At 42.0% G+C, this 22,636-nt stretch overlaps 1 protein-coding gene across 3 annotated transcripts in view; it reads right to left on the bottom strand.

Annotated features, from left to right (window-relative positions):
- Positions 1 to 22,636, bottom strand: part of CLYBL (citramalyl-CoA lyase) — a 224,796-nt gene that overhangs the window by 77,429 nt on the left and 124,731 nt on the right. For all 3 annotated transcript variants that reach the window (XM_038384944.2, XM_043504723.1, XM_043504724.1), the window contains exon 2: positions 19,345 to 19,534. In XM_038384944.2, the coding sequence (XP_038240872.1) occupies positions 19,345 to 19,534 (190 nt within the window). The remainder of the gene's footprint in view (positions 1 to 19,344; positions 19,535 to 22,636) is intronic.

Genomic DNA, 22,636 nt, shown 5'->3' with positions numbered 1-22,636 from the left:
TGCACACCTGCAGAACATCACTCTCTTTATGTATGATCATATTTGGAATCCTTGGAATACAATATATGCGAGTTTTCTCAGTTTTGGTATGTATGTGCCCCAATATGGGTGTTTTGGGGCAACCTAATACCACACTTAAAGACGTATGGGGAGAGAATGAGGCAAGCTTCCCCTCCACCCCCTTTTTTTAAACAATGGTCCTAACATGTGAAGTCATAGTCATCATACCTACGTTGCTTCCAAGTGGGAAATAGTCTAGAAGCAACATTAACAGGACTCGTGGTATTCTGGTGTTACAGTGATCGGAAATGGAGGGAAAACAAGTATAGGTTACATTTTTTTTCATTTTGGACAGATACTTAATAGTAATGTAGATTTTTCTGGAGATGGGAACAGAAAAACACTGGCAGTTAAAAAAAAAAGACGCAATAGGCTTATATGATGATATGTAACATATCAAAGTATATCCATCCATTCAGAAGTTCAACATGAATCTTGGAGCACTCAAGCCTCTTTAAAGATGCAAATTGCAATCAAACACACAAAACAGCGGGGTTCTGTTTATCCTTTCACAAAGGGTGCAAAGTGCTAATAAGACTCCAGGCCACTTTGTTTATCAATAAATAGGAAGACAGTTAGGCTGTAATTTTCCTGTGTAGTATTGGTAGCCGAAAGAAAATGCTGGCAGCCTTGGAGTACAGGGTTCCAGTAATATCAAAACCTATCATTGTAACATGTTGGATTTTGAAAATTCATGCACTTGTATATGGGAACAGAAATATACTGAACATGTGCCAACATGTATGTGGGCAAATAACTGTGCACATTAATGTGTCAAAATGTGGTAGATTGAAAATGTTTCATTTATTCAGTTTTTAACTTATGAAAGTAGTTTAAAGCAGGAAAGAAACCTGTATGTTTTATGTTGTCTTGTAAAACAATTCTTTGGTTAGCATGAAATGTGATTTTATAGCAGTTGCTGACGTTGGAGCACACTAGTTACTTATCTGTGTTTCCAGAACCAGCACTAGTATTGCAGCTCAGTTCTAGGCAGCTGTGTGATTCTAACGCTAAGTGCGGAAGCCACACTGCTACTCTGCTTGCACTTCCCTAACATTTTGGACACCATTTGGTGTGTCTTTTTGTTCTAAGGCACAGACCAGACAGATGCATGCAATTTTGTGAAGTTCAGTCTGAATTGGGATTTTAATGTGCAATACATGCATAGTTCTAGGCATGCTCTAGTTGTAGTAAACTAGACATGGCTTCACAATTATTTTGGGTACCTCAGATTCAGTCCGTTCAACACAAATGTCTGTTTTTCTATACAAATTGTTTAATGTAAGGTCTTTTCATGATTCAGACAGGAAAAACATTCTGTTAGCTTATGTAAGAACTAGGGCTTTAAACAGTAGTGAGTAACCCATGTTGTCTTCTGTTGAAAAGAGATACATTACTTCACTCGGAATTGAAGAGATCATGGTGTGTGCTTAGTTGGAGATGGAAATAAAAAGCTGTTTTTTGAGGGGTTCTACTCTCTATCTTGAGAATGGTTTGTTGTGTTGAATCATGGAGTTTAATTCAGAACTCTTTGGTTGTTAGAGACTAGGTCATGGACTGTCATGCCTAGTGGGCAGAGCAGGAGCTGGGTAGTGGATCCAAACCATGAGTCAGGAACCAGTAACCATGCCAGGAGTCAGAGCTGGAACTACAAACTAATAGGCAAGCCAAGGTCAGAGCCAGAATCAGGAACCAGTAGACATGCCAAGGGTCAGACCTGGAGTCAAGAACTAGGGTCAGGCTGAGGAAGCCAGAACCAGGAGCAAGGTGAAGAAGCAGGGACTGAGGAGGAGCAAGGTGGGGGGAACAAGGCAGGAACAAGCCTAGGAGCAAGCTAGAACAAGACAGGAGCAAAGTGAGGAGCATCAGACACAGGAAGGATTTCAGCTGTAGGTGTGAATGTATTGAGTGGCCAAGGAGCTGCTGCTGGGTTTAAAAGCCAGCCAACCTGCCCTTGCCGACCAGTCAGGTGGTGCAGTCAAGCAGGTAGCCTCCTGCAGGCCAGCTGTGCTTGTTGGGTTGCCAGGAGACTGACTCTGCTGCAAGCCCTGATCCCTGACACTGGTTCCATTAATCTCCTAGGGTGGATGATCAAAACAGGTCCCCCACCCCAACAGCAGAGAAGAGTTCCAACCTCAAAGTGAAGAAGGTAATGACCAGTCCATGACATAGGTTTAAGATCCAGTTGCCTAACTTCCAATTGTAACCTAAAACTAAGTCTAAAGAGTAGCTGGCTGTATGACTTGAGCCATTAACTACCTAGGATAGGCCCAAGTTGTAGTCAGGAGATCCTAAGCTGATTCTGAAGATTCATCATCTACATGCAACTTAAAATCACTGAGATCAACCTCTGTGTTTCCAATACCATGGTAATGAAGAATTTAGTCAGCTCATGAAGGGACTTGGAAATGCAGCAGGGCAAGTGGTATCATGAAAACAGTCCCATCTTACTTTCTCTTTATGGACACATTATCAGATCCAGGAGAGGGAGACTTCATACATTTTAGGCTGGATGAAATCAGCATGTCCACACTTCCTTTCCACTGGCCCCCACTTGGTTCATGATGTACCAAATACCCAACTAGTGAGAACTGTGCCAAAAATAGCACAGCAGCAGCATCCAACCAGATTTCTGTAATACATACAAAGTTGAGAGTCTCATCTTTTATTAAATCATAGATGGCTGATGATTTATTTTCCACCAACTAAATGTTAATCATCATGAATTGCATGCTAAGAATCCTGACACCACTGGAAGAACGTGAAACCAAAGGAACAGAAATTAAATGTCTTGTTCCTGGTTTACACCATTTCCTTAAAATGTATTATAACCTTGTCTCCCCTTGCCAACTACCACAGCATCAAAGAACAAAAATGATAAGTTTAGAAAACATGAGCTCTGAGGAAAGTTTGAAAGCATGGAGCATGTTTAGTCTAGAGAACAGAAGGTGGAAGTGGGACACAATAACAGTTCTGAAGTATGCAAAAGTGCTGTTATAAAGAGGACAGTGATCAATTGTTCTCCATGTCCATTGAGGGTAGGACAAGAAATAATTGGTTTAAACTGTGCAAGGGAGATTCAGGTTAGATATTAGGAAAAGTTTTCTAACTATAAGGATGTTTAAGCACTGGAACAGGTTGCCTTGGGAGGCTGTGGAATCCCTACCACTGGAGGTTTTTAAGAACATGTTAGACAAACAGCTGTCAGGGATGGTCTGTTATACTTAATCTTGCCTCAGTATTGGGGGAACTTTTGAGGTCCCTTCCAGCTCTACATTTCTATGACTATATGAACCCTAGCCCCTCAAACCATAACCCCTCTGCTCCATAGTCCCAGTATACAGTGGTGTTGTTCCACCCTTGTAGCCACTTTAATCCATTCTGATATCAAAGGCACAGATTTCTCATCCAATATCCCACTGTACATGTTCTTGCTACTAATAATATTACTCCCATCCACTTTCTATGCTAAGTATGTAATATAACTTCTAAATTATTTAATATTCAAACATCTGGATTAAATAAATCAAAACTATCCAGCAAGTCTTAAACATACTCAGTGGGCCTAATCTTCAGCTGTGCTGAGCTCAGGCTCAGCGCAGCTCAGGACAGGGGAGGGAAAGTGGTTCTAAGTCACCTTTCTACCCTCCCTGATCCTGGAGCCATCAGGGGCTGAAACAGCCAAAAGAGCAGTTTCATCCTCTTCAGTGGTCCCATTGCAGTGGCCACGAACTGGTCAGAGTGCTGTGTACTCTAGCCCTGACCTTTCATGCCTGGCCCACCTCTATATGCCCCCTATGCAGTGGGGAATAGTAAGAATGTAGATTGTAAGCCATTTGGGGCACGGATCATTTTTTGTTCTGTGTTTGCACAGCACTTAGCACAATGGGGTCCCATTCCATGACTAGGGCTCCTAGATGCTACTGCAATATAAATAATATGTAATAACAGCAGCCAGTTATGCTGTCTTTATGCTACCCAATATGCCCATAGATTGCGGGAAGCCCCTGCTCTCCCTTTAAGACATCTTTCAGGCTGCTTTCAGCTGCCTGAGCACCACAAATGGCCAAAACAGGATTGAGACTGATAACTGACCAAAATGTTGAAAATTTTCTTCTTTGCAACCCAGAGGCATAAAATCTCCACTCTCCAGTTACACTGAATATTAATCTGATATTGGATTCTGCAATTGGATCTATGTGGGCACAAGGGTTCGCCTGTATTGATCCAATTGCTGGATCCAGGACTTAACCTGTAAATACATTATATTGTTCATTGTAGTTTTAACAGTGTACTTCAGTGTATTTGCCTCACTATAGTATGGCTATTGTTTTTTATTTGTAGGTGTGTACTATGTATATTGCTTGAGCCTGATTTTCAGAAGTGTTACGTAGACACGATTCCTCTTGACTTCATTTTGAGAATTCTGGGTGCTCGGCCCCTCTGAAAATCAGGTCCTATGTGTTAAGAAAATTAATAAAATTTTTTTTAAAATATAAACTTGTACACAAAACAATACTCATGCTTTAGCACCACTGCACCCTTACACAGTAAATTGCCAGGTCATGGACTTAGCCAGTACTTGGAATATTTAAAGTGCTGTACGAACATTAGCTAAGCTAAAAAACAAACAAAATTATTTCTCAAGTCCATTAATATATTCCAGCATGAAATTTTTGTTAATTTTGAGCCAAGATATTTTTCCCTACGTTTCTAGACACTATTCTGTCAGTGAGTTACATCAGAATATGTCCAAGTCAAACTTAATTGGATACATCTGAATTTCAGGAAAAGCAATAACTGGCAATTCAAAGTCTCTGTGCTAAAAGACCAGTTTTATTGAGCTCAGTAAAGAAGAAAATTGCTGAATATTGTGACCTTACTACAGATACTGTGAATTATCAGATGAAGGAGATGATTGACTTGTACTGTAACACAATATGAACAAAAAATTTTGATTGCCACTATTACCGTTCAGGAGTGGTGGATTTTCTAGAACTGTGGAGGATTAATAGGGGAATGAAAACACTTTACAACTTTTATAAAAAAAATCTATATTCATTGGAACCCTTCAAAGATCTTTTTGATCTTGCAGAGTTTTTCTGTACAGTTCAGCCTCCCTACACTAAACTAGAGGAACTCTTGGACTCCCCAATTCCTACTGAAGAAATTTCCCAGGCTATTGAATCTTTTAATAATGGCAAGACACCTGGGAAAGCAGCATTCCCATTCTAATTTTGCACATATTTTGAAGAGACGCAACCCACTATGCGCCTGTGTAGATTTAATCATTCGCTTATACACTTGTCAGCAAGCTTTTTCCCTGTAGGAGAAATGCAATTAGCTACTGCACTAATTTATTATAAATAAAGCAAAGACCTTGTAAAACACTCTAGTTATCAATGTCTCTCATAACTGTGACTGTAAAGCTCTAGCTAAAATTCTCACTATGAGCCTAGAGAAATACCTGCTACCTTGATAAATACTGACTAAGCCGGCTTTATTAAAAACAGAGTATCCTACATAAAACAGAAAAACTGTTGATTGTAATTGAAGTAGCCAGAGATTTATGGAAACCCACTGCAGTTTTTTTCTATGATGCTGCAAAAGCCTTTAATAAACTTGTCTGGGATTTTTTTATATGCCACATTGACCCATTTTATGAATTCATCTCCTATACCACATTTAGTCATAATACTACTCTACATACAAGAGGTTATTTTCATTAGTGATAAGAAATGAAAAAGTCAGAGGGCCTCAGATTAGGCAAAAGTGCAACACAAGGTTGCTCTCTTTCCAGTGTGCTGTTTGTTCTGACCCCATGATCAGATCATGAGAGTGATGTAGAAGGCATTCCCGTGGAGTGAAATCACTGTCAAATCAGCATGTATGTGGATGATCTGCTCTTAATAAATCCAGAGTCATTTCTTCTGAATGTGCTATTCATAATGGAACAGTTAGGATTAAAACCCCCACATTTCTCTATTTTTTTAAACAGACAATTAAAAGAACTAATTGATTCTTTTTCAGCACAGCAATGACTCCCCTCCCTTGTGCAAAGAATTTGCCTTCCCGCCAGCCTTCACACTCTAGCCAGCATAGATGCCCAGGTGCAAGGTGAAGCAGTAACTGTAATAAGTAACAGGTTTCAGAGTAGCAGCCGTGTTAGTCTGTATTCGCAAAAAGAAAAGGAGTACTTGTGGCACCTTAGAGACTAACAAATTTATTAGAGCATAAGCTTTCGTGTGAGCTGTAGCTCACGAAAGCTTATGCTCTAATAAATTTGTTAGTCTCTAAGGTGCCACAAGTACTCCTTTTCTTTTTGTAATAAGTAAAATAACCTAATATTTGCCCAGAACAAGAAGGGACTGGGACTCTTTTTGGGGCAGCATAGTCATGCACTGCTCCTTGCTCAGGGAGCAGCCTTGAGGCTCAATCCAGCCCCAGGTTGTTTTTGAAGTGTAACTCTGAATGCTAGTCCATTTTATTGGTTAAATGGTCTCTGGATAGACAGAGACAACAATACAATTTATTAACAGGAACCCGAAGCACTTTTCCTAATGCCTGCAAGCTCATAGGGGATTGCTTTTTCACCTGTGAAATGAAAAACAGCAGCAATACAACTTTGTACATAACAGCTTTCAGGAAAGGAAGTGCAAAATAATGCTTGACTTTGGCCAGGCCGAATTTACCTACCTGAGCTGGAATTTAGTAACGCAATTAGGATTAGCACCTATATTATTTCAGAAGGTTCCCTGGCAACTATAAAGTAGTCAGGGGCTCAATTTTACGTCTCACCAAAAAGATATTAAGGGGAAAGCCTTTATTTAACAGTGTTCAGCATTGTAACAGGGCACTGATCCTGCGGCACACCTGCATGACCCAGCACCCTGTTTCAAGGTTTGGGCTGGCAGCTGGGTCAGGTGACAAAGAATTACATGACAGTAGCCCTGTCAGTGCCTCCTCAGTCAGAGGAGGAGAGACCTCCTGCTGTGGACCCAGGGTCAGAGGGTATGTCTACACTTCAAGCTGGGGGGGGTGTAAATCCCAGCTTGAGATGACATGCTCTTGCTAGCTGCTAAAAATAAAGGACAGCCATGGCAGTGCAAGCAGCAGGAAGGGCTAGCCGTCCCAAATACGTGCCTATGGTCTCAGTCTGGTATGTATATGGAGCTGCTAGCTCCCCTTGCTGGTCATATTGCTACATTCACACTCTAGTTTTAGCATGTTAGCTTGATCAGAGCTAGCACGAGTATGTCTCCTGAACCTGGGGATCACACCCCCAGCTCAAAGTGTAGATGTACCCAGAGAGAACCAGGGAGAGGCTCTGCCTACGAGCCAGATAGGAAGGAACTACTGAGTGCAGCAAGGGGCTAATGGAACTGTATCATCAAAGAAAGACTATCATCTGCTATGATGGATGTGTTGATACCGTGCCACATGGGGAATTATTAGTTAAATTGGAGAAGATGGGGATCAATATGAACATCAAAAGGAGAATAAGGAATTGGTTAAAGGGGAGACTGCAACGGGTCCTACTGAAAGGAGAACTGTCAGGTTGGAGGGAGGTTACCGGTGGAGTTCCTCAGAGATCGGTTTTGGGATCAATCTTATTTAATCTTTTTATTACTGGCCTTGGCACAAAAAGTGGGAGTGTGCTAATAAAGTTTGCAGATGATACAAAGCTGGGAGGTATTGCCAATTCAGAGAAGGATTGGGATATTATACAGGAGGATCTGGATGACCTTATAAACTGGAGTAATAGTAATAGGATGAAATTTAATAGTGAGAAGTGTAAGGTTATGCATTTAGGGATTAATAACAAGAATTTTAGTTATAAGTTGGGGACGCATCAATTAGAAGTAACGGAAGAGGAGAAGGACCTTGGAGTATTGGTTGATCATAGGATGACTATGAGCTGCCAATGTGATATGGCTGTGAATAAAGCTAATGCGGTTTTGGGATGCATCAGGAGAGGCATTTCCAGTAGGGATAAGGAGGTTTTAGTACCATTATACAAGGCACTGGTGAGACCTCACCTAGAATACTGTGTGCAGTTCTGGTCTCCCATGTTTAAAAAGGATGAATTCAAACTGGAGCAGGTACAGAGAAGGGCTACTAGGATGATCCAAGGAATGGAAAACTTGTCTTATGAAAGGAGACTTAAGGAGCTTGGCTTGTTTAGCCTAACTAAAAGAAGGTTGAGGGGAGATATGATTGCTCTCTATAAATACATCAGAGGGATAAATACAGGAGAGGGAGAGGAATTATTTCAGCTCAGCACCAATGTGGACACAAGAACAAATGGGTATAAACTGGCCACCAGGAAGTTTAGACTTGAAATTAGACGAAGGTGTCTAACCATCAGAGGAGTGAAGTTTTGGAATAGCCTTCCAAGGGAAGCAGTGGGGGCAAAAGATCTATCTGGTTTTAAGATTCTACTCGATAAGTTTATGGAGGAGATGGTATGATGGGATAATGGGATTTTGGTAAATAATTGATCTTTAAATATTCAGGGTAAATAGGACTAATCCCCTGAGATGGGATATTAGATGGATGGGATCTGAGTTACTCCAGAAAATTCTTTCCTGGGTATCTGGCTGGTGAATCTTGCCCATATGCTCAGGGTTTAGCTGATCGCCATATTTGGGGTTGGGAAGGAATTTTCCTCCGGGGCAGATTGGAGAGGCCCTGGAGGTTTTCCGCCTTCCTCTGTAGCATGGGGCACGGGTCACTTGAGGGAGGCTTCTCTGCTCCTTGAAGTCTTTAAAGCACGATTTGAGGACTTCAATAGCTCAGACATAGGTGAGGTTTTTTGTAGGAGTGGGTAGGTGAGATTCTGTGGCCTGCGCTGTGCAGGAGGTCGGACTAGATGATCAGAATGGTCCCTTCTGACCTTAGTATCTATGAATCTATGTGTCGGAAGCCACAAGGGGAAGCAGCATTAGGAACAGTCAGGCAGCAGGACCTGAAGTTTGGAAAGGAGCCTAGCAAGTAGCTGAACAATCTCTGATGAGTCTGGGAAAGATGAGTTTGATTTGAATTGACATTGAATTGTCATCTTAATAAACCAGAATCCAAAGTCAGGGATGTATATGAATGACTTGAGTCTGTGTGCCATTATTTGGGAGTCCAAGAAAGGGAAAGTTAGGCTGTGGACTTGCCCAATGATAAACCGAGTAATCTGAACCTTCCACAAACATCTTACCTTAAAACACTATTTTGTAGGGTACCTACCTGATTATTTAGGGTATGCTTACACTGCAATTAAATACCTGTGGCTAGCCCAGCTGACTTGGTCTCACAGGGCTTGTGCTATGGGCTTCTAAAATCATGGTGTAGATGTTTGGGCTCAGGCTGAAGCCTAAACTCAGACACTTTACAAATGGGGAGGGTCCCAGAGCTCAGGTTCCAGCCCAAGCTCACCAGAGTTTTACAGCCCTACAGCCAAAGACCCGTGAGTCCAAGTCAGCTGATGCAAGCCAGCCACGGGTGCAGACATACCCTTAGTTTCTCAGTATACTTGTACACCATCCCAGACAATGGGCTATGGCTTCATCCTTTGAGCAGGTGAAAATTTTCCAGTTTAATTATGTACTTCTACTGTGCTGGCAACTAGTTGCATTTTCCTAGCAGTCTCAGGTGCCATAACTAAAGATTCTACTCCATCCAATCTGCAGTGTCTAAAAAAGGTGCGAGGAAAACACTCCATAGCTGGCTCTCAGCCATGGCCAAGAGCCATTCATTCCCTCTGTCTACAAGGTCAGTCATTACTCGAGTACAATGTCCCCACAGCTAAGTACATTTTTCATTCACCACTCTTGTAATCAATTTGATTTGCTGGACTTTATAAGGGCAGAGCTGTGGATTTGCCTCCCCCCCCCCAGCCTTCACACTTTGGACAGTATTTTGGAGATATATCTGAAGAGCCCTCTTGACAAAAAGAAAGATGGTTAACCTTTGTTTTATTATTTCTGGGAGCAGGGGAGAGAGTGAGTGAGCCAGAGCACATGCGTGCATCTGTGTGTAAAATCCAGGCCACGTTGAAGTAATAGAAATTTTTCCATAGACTTTAATGGGGCCAAGGTTTCTCCCAAAAGAACCACATCTTGACTAGAGCTAGTTAAAAATTTTCAGAAAAAATGTTTCTATACTGGAAAAACTCATTTTGTCAAAATTGAAAATTTCCATGGGAATGAACAGATTTCAACAAAATTTTGTTTAGAAATTTTCAACATTATCAAAGTGCTTCATTTGACTTGTTTTTTTATTTTGACATCTTTGGAATGCAATGTTTCAAATTTTTCATTTTGAAATTATTTTCCAAAAATGTATGGTATTTTACAAATTATAATATAATTATAAACTTTTAAAAGTTTATATAGGAAAAACATTTTGATATTATTGAAATGGAACATTTTGCTTGACCTGAAACAAAAGAACTTCAAAAATTTATTTAATAAGAAATGTAAACATTTTTTTATATTGTTCCAATTCAGAATGAAAGCAAATTTGGAAATGTTGGAATTTCCAATAGAACCAAAATTCCAAGTTTCGACAAACTCTAATCTTGACTGAGATGAACCTCAAAGATAACCTTTGACAGAAAGCGTCGTACCACTTTGATAGACACATTGTCCCAATGGAATACTAAATAATGTTACTAAATAAAATTCTCTGTACAATAAGGCCTGCAACAGACTCACTGACCTAGATGAATACCGGGCCAGTAGTAAAAATGGTTTGAAGGTGACAAAATCTTCTGAAATTTTCCTCAAGAGCACTAAAAGAAGTGCCAGCAAAGCGTTAGTACCAAAGTAAGGTCTTTAATCAGGTTCTCTTTATGCTGACCTCAAGGCACAACTTCTCTGCTGCGCTAAAGAATTGATATACTAAAGATAGCATCCTACTGAAGAAGATATACAATAGTAGAGAAAACAGTCAAATAAGAGTGGCAGCCTGAATCCCCAAGGGAAATAACAGTGAGGTCTCTGTCTTTTTCCTAGGATGGAATGGAAAGTATTGGACTGAGATCTTAATTTCCTCTCAACAATTGGAGGAAGAATCTTTCAGTATGTAATCAATTGCAGACATAGAAAAATTGTGTGTGCAACAGAATAAAGACAATCATGTAAGAGAACGTTGACTTCATCAGGCAAGATCCCATTATATTTTTGAATGTTCCAGTACAGTACTACACATATATGGGGTATATCTGGTAGAATAAGTGAGTAACTGGTTGGTTCAAAATGAAAAGCCCCTTCAAGGCAGTGTCTGTTGGGCTGCAGTTAAATGTGACATTTGTTTTAAAAAACAACAAAACAAGATAAAAGCATAAGCTCTAGTGTTGACTCAATTAGATATATGACTCTGGAGACATACAAAAATTATAGCTTCTCTACCAAACCCAAATATGGAAGTTTCCCCTCGTATAGATTTTCTGCCATTTGTCAAAGCAAGTTACTTTTCTCCAAGAGAACCTGCTTCAGTACAGAAAAAACAAAAAAGCACAACCTACTGCACACCCCTAGAAATCACCTATCATCTGATACTTGAACCCATATGGGGTGTCATCAAACAATTACAATCATACTTGATGAGGAACACATCCTGAAAGAAATCTTTTCCAAATCCCCTGTTCTGGCCTTCCAACACCCCCCACAACTTTGCCAAGATCATCATCAGAAACAAGCTCCCCACAGACCAGGACACACCAACTCAAAGCAGTACCAGACCCCACCAGAACAACAGATGCAAAACCTGCAGCCATATGTCCACTGGTACAGTGATCAATACAACCCACAACACACCATTCAATATCCATAAGTTCTACACATGCCTAGCACAACATATGGTGTACCCCATCCAGTATATCAAATGCCCCATCAACAACTATGTGGGTGAAATTAGACAATCACTACACTTTTGCATGAACTCACACAGAAAAATGATAAAAGACAAAATCACCATATCACCAATGGGCAAACACTTTTCACAAAACGATCACTCCATATCCGACCTTTCAGTCCTCATCCCTAAAGGAAATCTGAACACCTTCAAAAATAAGTCTGGGAGCTTAAATTCATAACTCTACTAGACTCCAAAAATCATGGACTCAACAGACACACTGGTTTTATGTCTCATTACAACAATCTATAACCCACTAAGGTCAAGTCTACACTAAAAAGTTAAGTCGACCCAGCAATGTTGTTCAGGAGTGTGAAATATCCATACCCCTAAGTAATGCAGTTAAACAGACCTAACCTCTGGTGTAGACAGCACTAACCTCTGGTGTAAAATTCTTCCATTGACCTAGCTACCACCTCTCGGGGAGGAGGATTAACTACAGAGATGGGAGAAGAGTGCCCAGATATGCTGTTCTAGCGTTCTAAGTATCCATGCAGACAAACTCTCCTTTGCCCAATGACTGTGGAGGTGTTAATTGCACACTTCATTTTGAATGGTTTCTTGCAACATGTGTTAACTCCTTATGTTTAACAATCTGTTTCACCTTGTATTTAGCTGTGACACTGATTACCTTTCCCAGACCTGAAGAAGAGCTCTGTGAAGCTTGAAAGCTTGTCTTTTTCACCAACAGACGTTGGCCCAGTGAAAGATAATACTTCACCCACCACATCTCTCTCATATCCTGGGACCAACATGGCTACAGCAATACTGTAAACAACATTTTGAGGCCTACTAGTTAGCCAGTTTTTAATTCATTTAATATGTGCTATGTTGATTTGAGATTGTTCTAGTTTTTTTTTAAATCAACTGTCCTGTGGTACCAAGTCAAACACCTTACCAAAATCTAAGTATATTAAATCAACCTTATTACCTTCATAACCAACTTTACAGTCTGATTTTAAAAGTTATCAGGTTAGTTTGATAAGATCTATTTTCCATAGAACCATGTTGATTCACATTAATTATATTGTATAACCCTCCTTTAATTCTTTATTAATTGAGTCTCATATCAGCTGCTCCATTATCTTGCCCAGGATTTATGTCAAAATGGCAGGACTATAATTAGGGCCCTACCAAATTCACAGTCCATTTTGGTCTGTTTGGTCTGTTGGTCAATTTCATGGTCATAGGATTTTAAAAATAATAAATTTCATGATTTCAGCTACTTAAATCTGAAATTTCCTGGTGTTGTAATTGTAGAGGTGTTGATCCAAAAAGGAGTTGGTGTGGGGGTGCTGCAAGGTTATCATAGTGGGGGTTGTGATAATGCAACTCTTACTTCTGCGCTGCTGCTGGTGGCGGTGCTGCCTTCAGAGCTGGGCAGCTAGAGAGTGGCGGCTGCTGGCCAGGATCCCAGCTCTGAAGGCAGAGCTGTCACCAGCAGCAGTGCAGAAGTAAGGATGGCACAGTTTGGTATTGCCACCCTTGCTTCTACGCCGCTGCTTGCAGAGCTGGGTGCCTGGCCAACAGCTGCTGCTCTCCGTCTGCCCAGCTTTGAAGACAGTGCAGAAGTAAGGTTGGCAATATTGCGACTCTCCCTAAAATAACCTTGTGACCTCCCTGCAATCCCTTTTGGGTCGGGATCCCCAGTTTGAGAAATGCTGGTCTCCCCTGTGGAATCTTTATAGTATAAGGTAAAAGCACACAAAAGACCAAATTTCACGGTGGGGAAGGGAAGACCAGATTTCACGGTCCATGATGCATTTTTCATGGCCATGAATTTGGTAGGGCCTTAACTATAATTACCTGGATTGTCCCATATACCTTTTTAAATATTGGCACCACATTAGCTTTCTTACCATCTTCTGGAACTTCCCCAGTGTTCAAAGGCTTGTTGAAAATCAACATTAACAGTCCAGTGAGCTCCTCAGCCAGCTTTTTTAGAACTCTTGGATATAAGCTATCTGAACCTGCTAATTTAAAAATGTCTAACTTCAGCAGACAGACAGTAATAGCAACTACAGTTCACCATCTGTTCCTGTTTTTTGTTTAGTGTTCTCCACAATGTCCTGTTGGCAGTTGAGACTTCCAGAGATGAATCCTACAATATTTATTCGCACACAATAAATTGTTTACAAACTCAACCAATTCAAAGTTTACGTTTATACCATAGCAGGAGAATAGACTCAGGCTATGTCTACCCCATGGTTTGACGCTCCGGAGATCAATGTGCAAGTGTCGATTTAACGGGTCTAGTGAAGACCCACCAAATTGCCTGCAAATCACTTACCAGTTGACCCCGTTATTCTACCCCGAATGAGAAGAGTAAGGTAAGTTGACGGGAGAGTATCCCCTGTTGACCCAAAATAGTGTGGACCCCGCAGTAAGTTGACCTAAACTACGTCGACTCCAGCTATGTTATTTACGGCCTGGTCTACATTACGGGGTTAGGTTGAATTTAGCCACGTTAGGTCGATTTAAAAATGAATGGGTCCACACAACCAACTCTGTTCCGTAGACTTAAAGGGCTCTTAAAATCGAGTTCTGTACTTCTCCCCAGCAAGGGGAGTAGCGCTAAAATCGAATTGGGTCGAATTTGGGGTAATGCGGATGCAAATCGACAGTATTGGCCTCCGGGAGCTATCCCAGAGTGCTCCATTGTGACTGCTCTGGACAGCACTTTGAACTCCGATGCACTAGCCAGTTACACAGGAAAAGCCCCGGGAACTTTTGAATTTCATTTCCTGTTGGTCAGCATGGCAAACTCAGCGGCACAGGTGACCATGCAGTCCCCCCAGAATCGCAAACGACCTCCAGCATGGACCAAAAGGGAGACACTGGATCTGATTGCTGTATGCGGAGAATCATCTGTGCAGGCAGAACTCTGATCAAAAAGAAGAAATGCAAATATATTTGCCAAAATATCACAGGGCATGTTGGAGAGAGGCTACAACAGGGACACACAGCAGTGCCGCATGAAAGTTAAGGAGCTGAGGCAAGCCTACCAAAAGACAAAGGAGGCAGACGGTCACCCCAGGTCAGAGCCCCATACATGCCACTTCTATGATCAGCCGCATGCCATTTTAGGAGAGGACCCTACCACTACCCCACCACTGTCCGTGGACACCTGCAAGGGAGGATTCTCACACAACAGGGAGGAGGAAGAGGAGGATGATGTGCAGCAGGCAAGCGGTAAATCCATTCTCCCCAGCAGCCAGGACCTTTTCATCATCCTGGAGCCAATACCTTCCAAAAGCAGGATCCCTGACCCTGAAGCTGGAGAAGGCACCTCCGGTGAGTGCACATTTGTAACTACAGTACAGGGTTTAAAAGCAACAGTGTTTGTTTGATTTGCCCTGAGGAATTGGGATGCATTCGCAGACAGTACAGCTACTGGAAAAATCTGTTCACATGTCTGGGGATGGAGCAGGAATCCTCCGGGGACATCTCCATGAAGCTTTGCTGGAGGTACTCAAAGTATTCTAGAATCATTGCAGCACAAAGCATGGCAGTGAATGGTCCCGGGCTTTGGTTGCATTCAAGCAACATTTGGTCTACATCTTTCTGTGCTAGCCTCAGGAGAGTGATATCATTCACGGTCACTTGGTTGAAATAGAGGAATTTTTGTAAAGGAACAGTAAAGGACCCCGTTCATGCTGGGCTGTTTGCACTTGGCTAAAAGGGATCATCCTGGAAAATAGCCACGTGGTAGGGTGGGGGGAGGTCTGTGCTGCACATCCACCCAAAAACCTTAGCCCCTTCTTTTAAATGTGAAACCCAACCGGCATTGCTTGCTATGGGAAAGGATGGCACTGCAGTTTGAAACCATTCCCACATGTTATGCGTAAGAAGCCAACCCCACGTACCCTTTGCCTTACCATGGCTGCATGGAAACCAAATTCCGTTGCCCAGCCATGTGTGATGTGTCACTATACAGGCAGGCGCTCAATATAAAAGGCAAAATGCAACCTTGTACCTAAAGCACATGTGCTGTCTGCTATGAATTGCTTGATTCACTGTGAAAGATTCTCCCTTTTGTCCTCAGAAACGTATCATCTTAAATGTTACTCTCCCTTTTTATCTCCCTCCAGGTGCAAATGTTTCTAGGATCCCCCTATCATCTCCATCCCTGAGATTATCGCAGATTAGAAGGCGAAAAAAATGCACTTGCGGTGACGTTTTTCGAGCTCATGCAGTCCTCCCGCACTGACAGGGCACCTGAATGCATGGAGGCATTCAGTGTTAGAGGCTAGGAAAGCATTAAGTGAGCGCAAAGAGCAGAGGCAGGAACACGAAGAGCAGAGGCAGGAGGCGATGCTAAGGCTAATGGGGGAGCAAACAGACATGATGAAGCGTCTGGTGCAGCTGCAGGAAAGCCAACAAGAGCACAGACTCCCACTGCATCCATTGTACAACCGCTTGACCCCTTCCCAAGTTCCATATCCTCCTCACTCAGACTCCCAAGAACAAGTGGGTGGGGAGGGGGCGGCGGAAACTTTAGCAATTGCATGATATGAGGTTCTATACCAGGGCTGATACTGTTTAATATATTTGTTAATTATGTACAAAAAAACCTACTTTAAAATAACTTTATATAGGTTACAACGTCAAACACTCGAAAGTTAGGAAATGCCAGAACAAGGTATCAGGCAACTGGAAGGAGGGGTTTTTTGGAGGGACTCAGGAACCTGGACCGGGGAGAGAGAGAGAGAGAGAGAGAGAGAGAGAGAGAGAGAGAGAGAGAGAGAGTGAGCGCCAGAGATGGAACCCAACACAGCTTGGCTAGCCCACCAGGCTAGCCCATCAGGGCACTGGTTTGACCAGGGTAGACTTCAGCTTAACTTCTGCCTCTCTGTGTTAACCTAAGGACTGTAAGATTCTGTATGCCAGGTGACTAATAAATGGTACCTTGTTTTAGAAAGACTGCCTGTGTCACTGTGAATACTCACTGAGAGCACCCTGAAGGGGCACAGAGCAAGCCTCCTGCAGGAGTTTAGCTTGGCTGAATTTGCTGCAGGGAGCCAGAGAGAGAGACAGGGAACACAGGTATTGGTGGCCCAGTTTTGGAGTCTTGGAGGCCAGAGGCCTGCTGTGTGGAACCGTGTGGGTCCTTGGGCTCCAGCACACTAACGGATTCACTCCAGGCAGACTGCGACTCCATGACACACCACACATTGTCAAATTGCTTTGATAAGATGAGGGTCAAGCTCATATAAGCTTGGCCTAAGCAGTATGTGGCAAACAGCACCCAACTACTAACGCTAAGTTCTAAGCTGCTTGCTTTCTGCAAAACACTGATATTCAGCTGCAATAAAATTCAAACTCGGAGGTTTTTTACTGTATTAAGTATGAGAACAAATAATAAAATCAGTACATGAATTTTTGTATTATTTATTTCTATAGTAAATTCAATACAAAATTAAGATCTGTTGCTTTTCAATTGATTTTATGCTACCCATAAAGGTTCAGTTTTTGGTGTGCCACTGAATATTATACTGACAATGCATACTCTATACTATCTTTCATCCAAAGATCTCAAAATGCTTCACAAACATTAATGAATTAATGGAAATAATAAGCAAGTATATATACTCCCAGTTTCACAACTAGGGACACTGAGGGTCAAGGTCATACAGGATGTCTGTGGCAAAACTGGACAGAGAACCCAAATCTTCAGATTCTCTTGAACTATATTTTGCTACAAAATCATCTGTGCTGTCAAATTTTTCTTACAGAATTTTCCATCAATTCTACATAACCGATAACGGCTAAGTGTGAAATCTTGGCCTCCAAAAAAGTTAATGGTAAAACTCCCACTGATTTCAATGGGGCCAGAATTTCACCCTTAGAGATTATTACTACTGTCTTTGCCATCCTGATAGTACTTTGTTTCACGAGCATTCTCTATGATAAATAGGTGCTTCTGACATTAGTGTTTTATTTTATATAGTCAAAGCGCACATAAAACTGATTGTTTAACATGATTATGTCTATTTTGATGTCTCCCAAATATGAAATAATCTAAGTCTGCAGCTAAAGATTGATTCATAATCTCTCCCAAATGAGTCTTTTATATGCAATACCACTGGTTAGCAAGAATCTCTCAAGTACTATATGATGCACTGGCGCATTTAGCAATACTAATTTCATGTTTCAGTACTAGACTTCTAACAACATGAGAAAGCCATTATGATCAAGGGTTTCTGATAGACCTGTAACATCTTAAAGGTTAAGTAGAAGATATAAGAGTTATTCTGAGTCCTGGTTGGAAAGGATGAACTTGCTGGACAGAGGTTCTGAAATCATATGGGAAATCAACCCTGTTCTCCCTACCTCCAAGACAACATGCCCAGAATCAGAAACTCTAAACGGAGACATGCTGTAATGTGGAATGTGTGAAAATGATGTAGGGAAACTGAGGAACATGAAGATAGTACTGTTGGAGTTAAATGTTCCAGTCCTAACATACACCTCATTTTGAGGCTGTTAATGATGTACTTTGTTCAAGATATGGAAGATTTTTTTTTAAAAGGAAAATGACAAAATTGAGATCTTTACAAAAGTTGCCTACAAAAAATGTATGCGAATTTATGTCAGCTCTTACAGACACACTGAAACATAAAGAATATTAAAATTTAACCCTTGCTTTCAAGGAGGAACTCTTAAAACACTACCACACACTGACATAAAGTGAACTTTGGTAAGCACATTACTACTTCCTTTGTGTCCTTCTCCAACATTCATCTTGATGCCTTCATATGTCTAGAATGTCCTCGGGCACTGGTGCATCAACCATCTACCTTCTTCCTCTTTCAAATACCTCCCTCAAAGTACACTTCTTCCATGGAGCCAAGGCTTGAAAAATTTACCCAACCCCAAGAAGTAATATCTTCTAACCTCAAGCCCATAACATATTCACTATATGTGCTCCTCACAATCTGTAAAACCTTTGCCTTAACAAAATATTTAGTGGTTCTGACCTGACTCCTTGCTTTTTGCTCCTTTCCTTCTGTCCAGCTTCCTCCTTTTCTACAGAAAACCTCATATCTTCCACTTTTCCATGGCCAGGACTAATTCCTGGCTCCTTATATCTTCAGCAGCTGCTCACATGCTTGTCCAAAAATTCCCACTTGCCCTGTAAGCAAGCAGGTTTTCTCAAAGCCTGCATAAAGCTCATCAATGTTAGCTTGCCACCTAATAAATGCAAACGTCACTACTGTCTGAGGAATCTCTCTCATGGTCATACAGTGCTTTGTGTGTCTTAACTAGTGTCTTTGTCTCCAGCACGTAAAGTCCCCAGAGCCAGGATGGTGTCTTCCTGTATGTGTTCTGTACAGCATTGACTGCCTGGCACTCAACAAATAATTTATTAATTACCTTTCTGTTCAGAGCCACACCATCTTCACAGTCCAATACAGCACAATCTACATTTAGAGATGCAATTTTTTGTATCTTCCTTTCATCGTCTGCCGGTACATATAGCACAGCTCTCCTAGGTACATACTTGTGAGAAGACTTGGAGTGATAATCAAGTTTAGGAACACCAGCTGACAGTGAGGAGCTTGTCCTGTAAAAAAGGGAATTGAAGTTACATTCTTGATTATAATTTTTAAAAAATTTTAATGTGGTTTTTTTTTGTTTGTTTTTTAAAAAGAGGACATTCCTACTGAGGAACCTCTCAACTATTGAAACCAAAATCTATGTCACAAGAAATCTATCTTACAATGAAATAGATTTAAAAAGAAACTACGTTGAAAAAACATTAAGGCTGCAAAATCCAACACTCAAAAGTTAGGAAATGCCAGAGTTAGGGTTACTCCAGCCTGCCAGCTTTGCTCCATCCTTTAGTGAGTCCGCACCCAGACCGTCTTCTTCTATTCCTGTCTCCCTCTGCTTCCTACTTCTAGTCTGTCCCGGTTCTTCACATTCCTACCCCCCACAGAATGCACCCTTGAGCCTGTCCCTATTCCAACAAATCAGGGTGATTCCTTCTTCTCCTCCATATTGCCTGGGTGCTGGCAGTGGGAGCAGTGAGAGCACACCGGTAATCAAATCAAATCAATAAATAATGGAGACTGTCTCTTTACTCCCAGTTGTGGTCCCTGATGGAACTGCAGGAAAAGCCCTGCTCAGCCACTGCAGCTCAGGACGGAGCATGCTCAGTCCAGTTAGCACATAAGATCTGTGCGGAGCATGGTCACACATTGCAGATGGAATCTTCAGAGTACAACACTGCTAGCCTCCAACAAACATCTACTGAGTGTGTGCAAGCTATAATTTTCAGAGGCTTAAGACCTGGCAAACTTGAGTGGATGTTCACAGGGACACCACAAGGAACATCTATGACACTAGGGCAATAGTTCTCAAGCTTCTTTGATCAGACCCCCCTTCTTTGTGTCTGTAATCATTTACGCCAGGGATCTCAAACTCAAATCACCAGGAGGGCCACATGAGGACTAGTACATTGGCCCGAGGGCCGCATCACTGACATCCTCCGCCCCGGCCCCACCCCCACCGCTTCCATGAGGCCTCACCCCTGCCCCATCTCTTCCTACCCCTTTCCCAAAGTCCCCACCCCAACTCTGCCCCCTCCCTGCTCCTATTCCAACCCTTTCCCCAAATCCCCGCCTCTTCTCCGCCTCGTCCTCTGAGCACACGGCTCCGTGCTCCTCCCACTTCCCTCTTGGAAAGCGCTAAGCACCTGGAGGTAGGCAGAGGAACAGGGATGCAGTGCACTGGCAGGAGGGGAGCTTGGAGGGCAGCAGAAAATAACTCCGGGAGCGCATGGGGGGCACACAGGGAGCTTGGCGGGCTGCAGGAAATAACCCCACGGGCCCCATGTGGCCTGCGGGCCATGTGTTTGAGACCCTGGTTTACGCCCACCCCCACAAGTACATACCACCATCCAGCTGAGCAGAGAGCAGTGGCTGCTGGCTGGGTGCCAAGCTCTGAAGGTAGTGCCGTGTCAGCAGTACCACAAAAGAAAGGGTGCAATGTGAAAAGTGATATTCATCATCACTTTTCACAGTAGACTTAGCGCCCCTTGCCAACCTTACTATTGCCAGAGCTCTGCTGCCTTCAAGGGAGGGATTTTTTTGGCGATGGTGGGGGGGGAGAGGAGAGCCTGAGCCTGGTCTGCCTCCCACGGGGAATTGAGGGAGGGGGGAGATAGTCTGAGCCCAGGTGGCGGGGCTCTTGCTGTTCCCTTTATCCCGCCTCCTGTGTGTGCACGGCCCTTCTGCATGAGCCCCAACCACTCACCGGGGCTGACAACCAGAGCTCTTATAAAAACAAAAACAACCCCCCCCCACCCCCGCCACACAGCTATCACCTCCCTTGACACATTCCCATGCCTCCCTTGGGGGGCTCTCCTCATAGTTTAAGAACCACTGCACTAGAGTGACCACGCTGCCAAATTTCAGGTCCCTGCTCCGAAGCATGGACACACTAGAGCTTCTCAGTGACATGGTTGCACACATTTTTTAACATGGGCAAAACATATTTTCCCCTTAACATTGTTCTTGGAAATAACAACCATTTTAGCTAAAACTTTCCAAATTAATTAACCAGAGGAGGACACCCGCATGGAAAAAAAAATCACCCTCAACAGTTACAGTTCGGTGAAAACAGGGATTTATGCTGGAAAGTTTTAGACAACCCTAATGACTGGAAATGCTGCCAGTCACCTATAATAAAAAAACCTAAACTATAAGCACACAACTATCTCTTTAAACATAAAAGTTTAGAGAGACTGAAAGCAAAAAAGTATATATTATGTAATATAAATATAAATAGCAGCTGGCCACTCTGCAAGTGGTGTAACAAGAATTCCTGACCATCGTGGACTAGAGTTTTGTGTTTCTTGCAACTATATTAGCCAAAACATGACTAGATGAGTGATTATTCTAGAACATAGTTTAATAAATTGTCTCAGACAAAAAAGCCCCAAACATGTCCATACTGTTCAGGAAAACAACGCTAACAAAAACTGTGTTTAAACATGGTATCAACCCTATGTAAACAGGGCTTTACTCATCAGAACAAACATTTCTGTTCTCTCTATCAAAAAGCTAGTGCATGTATTTGTTTAAACACTGCTTCAACAGATTTTATTTTTTTGAAATGGTACTGCTTGCATAAAATGTACCTGTTTTCATTAGAAGGAGGAAATCTCTGGAGCTGGGATCTTTCTCATTAGATTGAACACCTCAATAATGCTCCATTTTATGCGACCAGGCTGGCAGGCGGCTGACTTTCTTATACCTACAATGGGATTTGCATTTGCAAGCTTGAGAAAAAAAATATTTGGGTTTGTGTTGTTGCCTTTTGTAAATTATGGCTTTATTAAGATGAAATAATTTACAATCGAGGTGAGTAAGAACTTCACTCTTTCTTTTAAAGAAAAAAACATGAATAATGAGGCAAGAAGATTAGTTCTCTAGTCTTGCTTTGGTTATAAGATTTTGGGGAGGGGGAACTTCATACTTACTACTAGGACTCACTGAAAAAATAATGTCGCTAGTCATTGTCTGTGTCTAGCTGTTAAACTGTATTCAAATACAGCTAAAATATATTAAATGTTTTCCTGCATGGCATTCCATACATACATCAATGAATATTTCTGTTCTGTATCTGATGAAAAAATACTGAGAGTAATTAACCACTGGAA

The sequence above is a fragment of the Dermochelys coriacea genome, chromosome 1, assembly GCF_009764565.3.
Source record: "Dermochelys coriacea isolate rDerCor1 chromosome 1, rDerCor1.pri.v4, whole genome shotgun sequence".
NCBI lineage: Eukaryota > Metazoa > Chordata > Testudines > Dermochelyidae > Dermochelys > Dermochelys coriacea.
The sequence above is the reverse complement of the archived record's forward strand: the minus strand, read 5'-3'. Positions and strand labels throughout refer to the sequence as shown.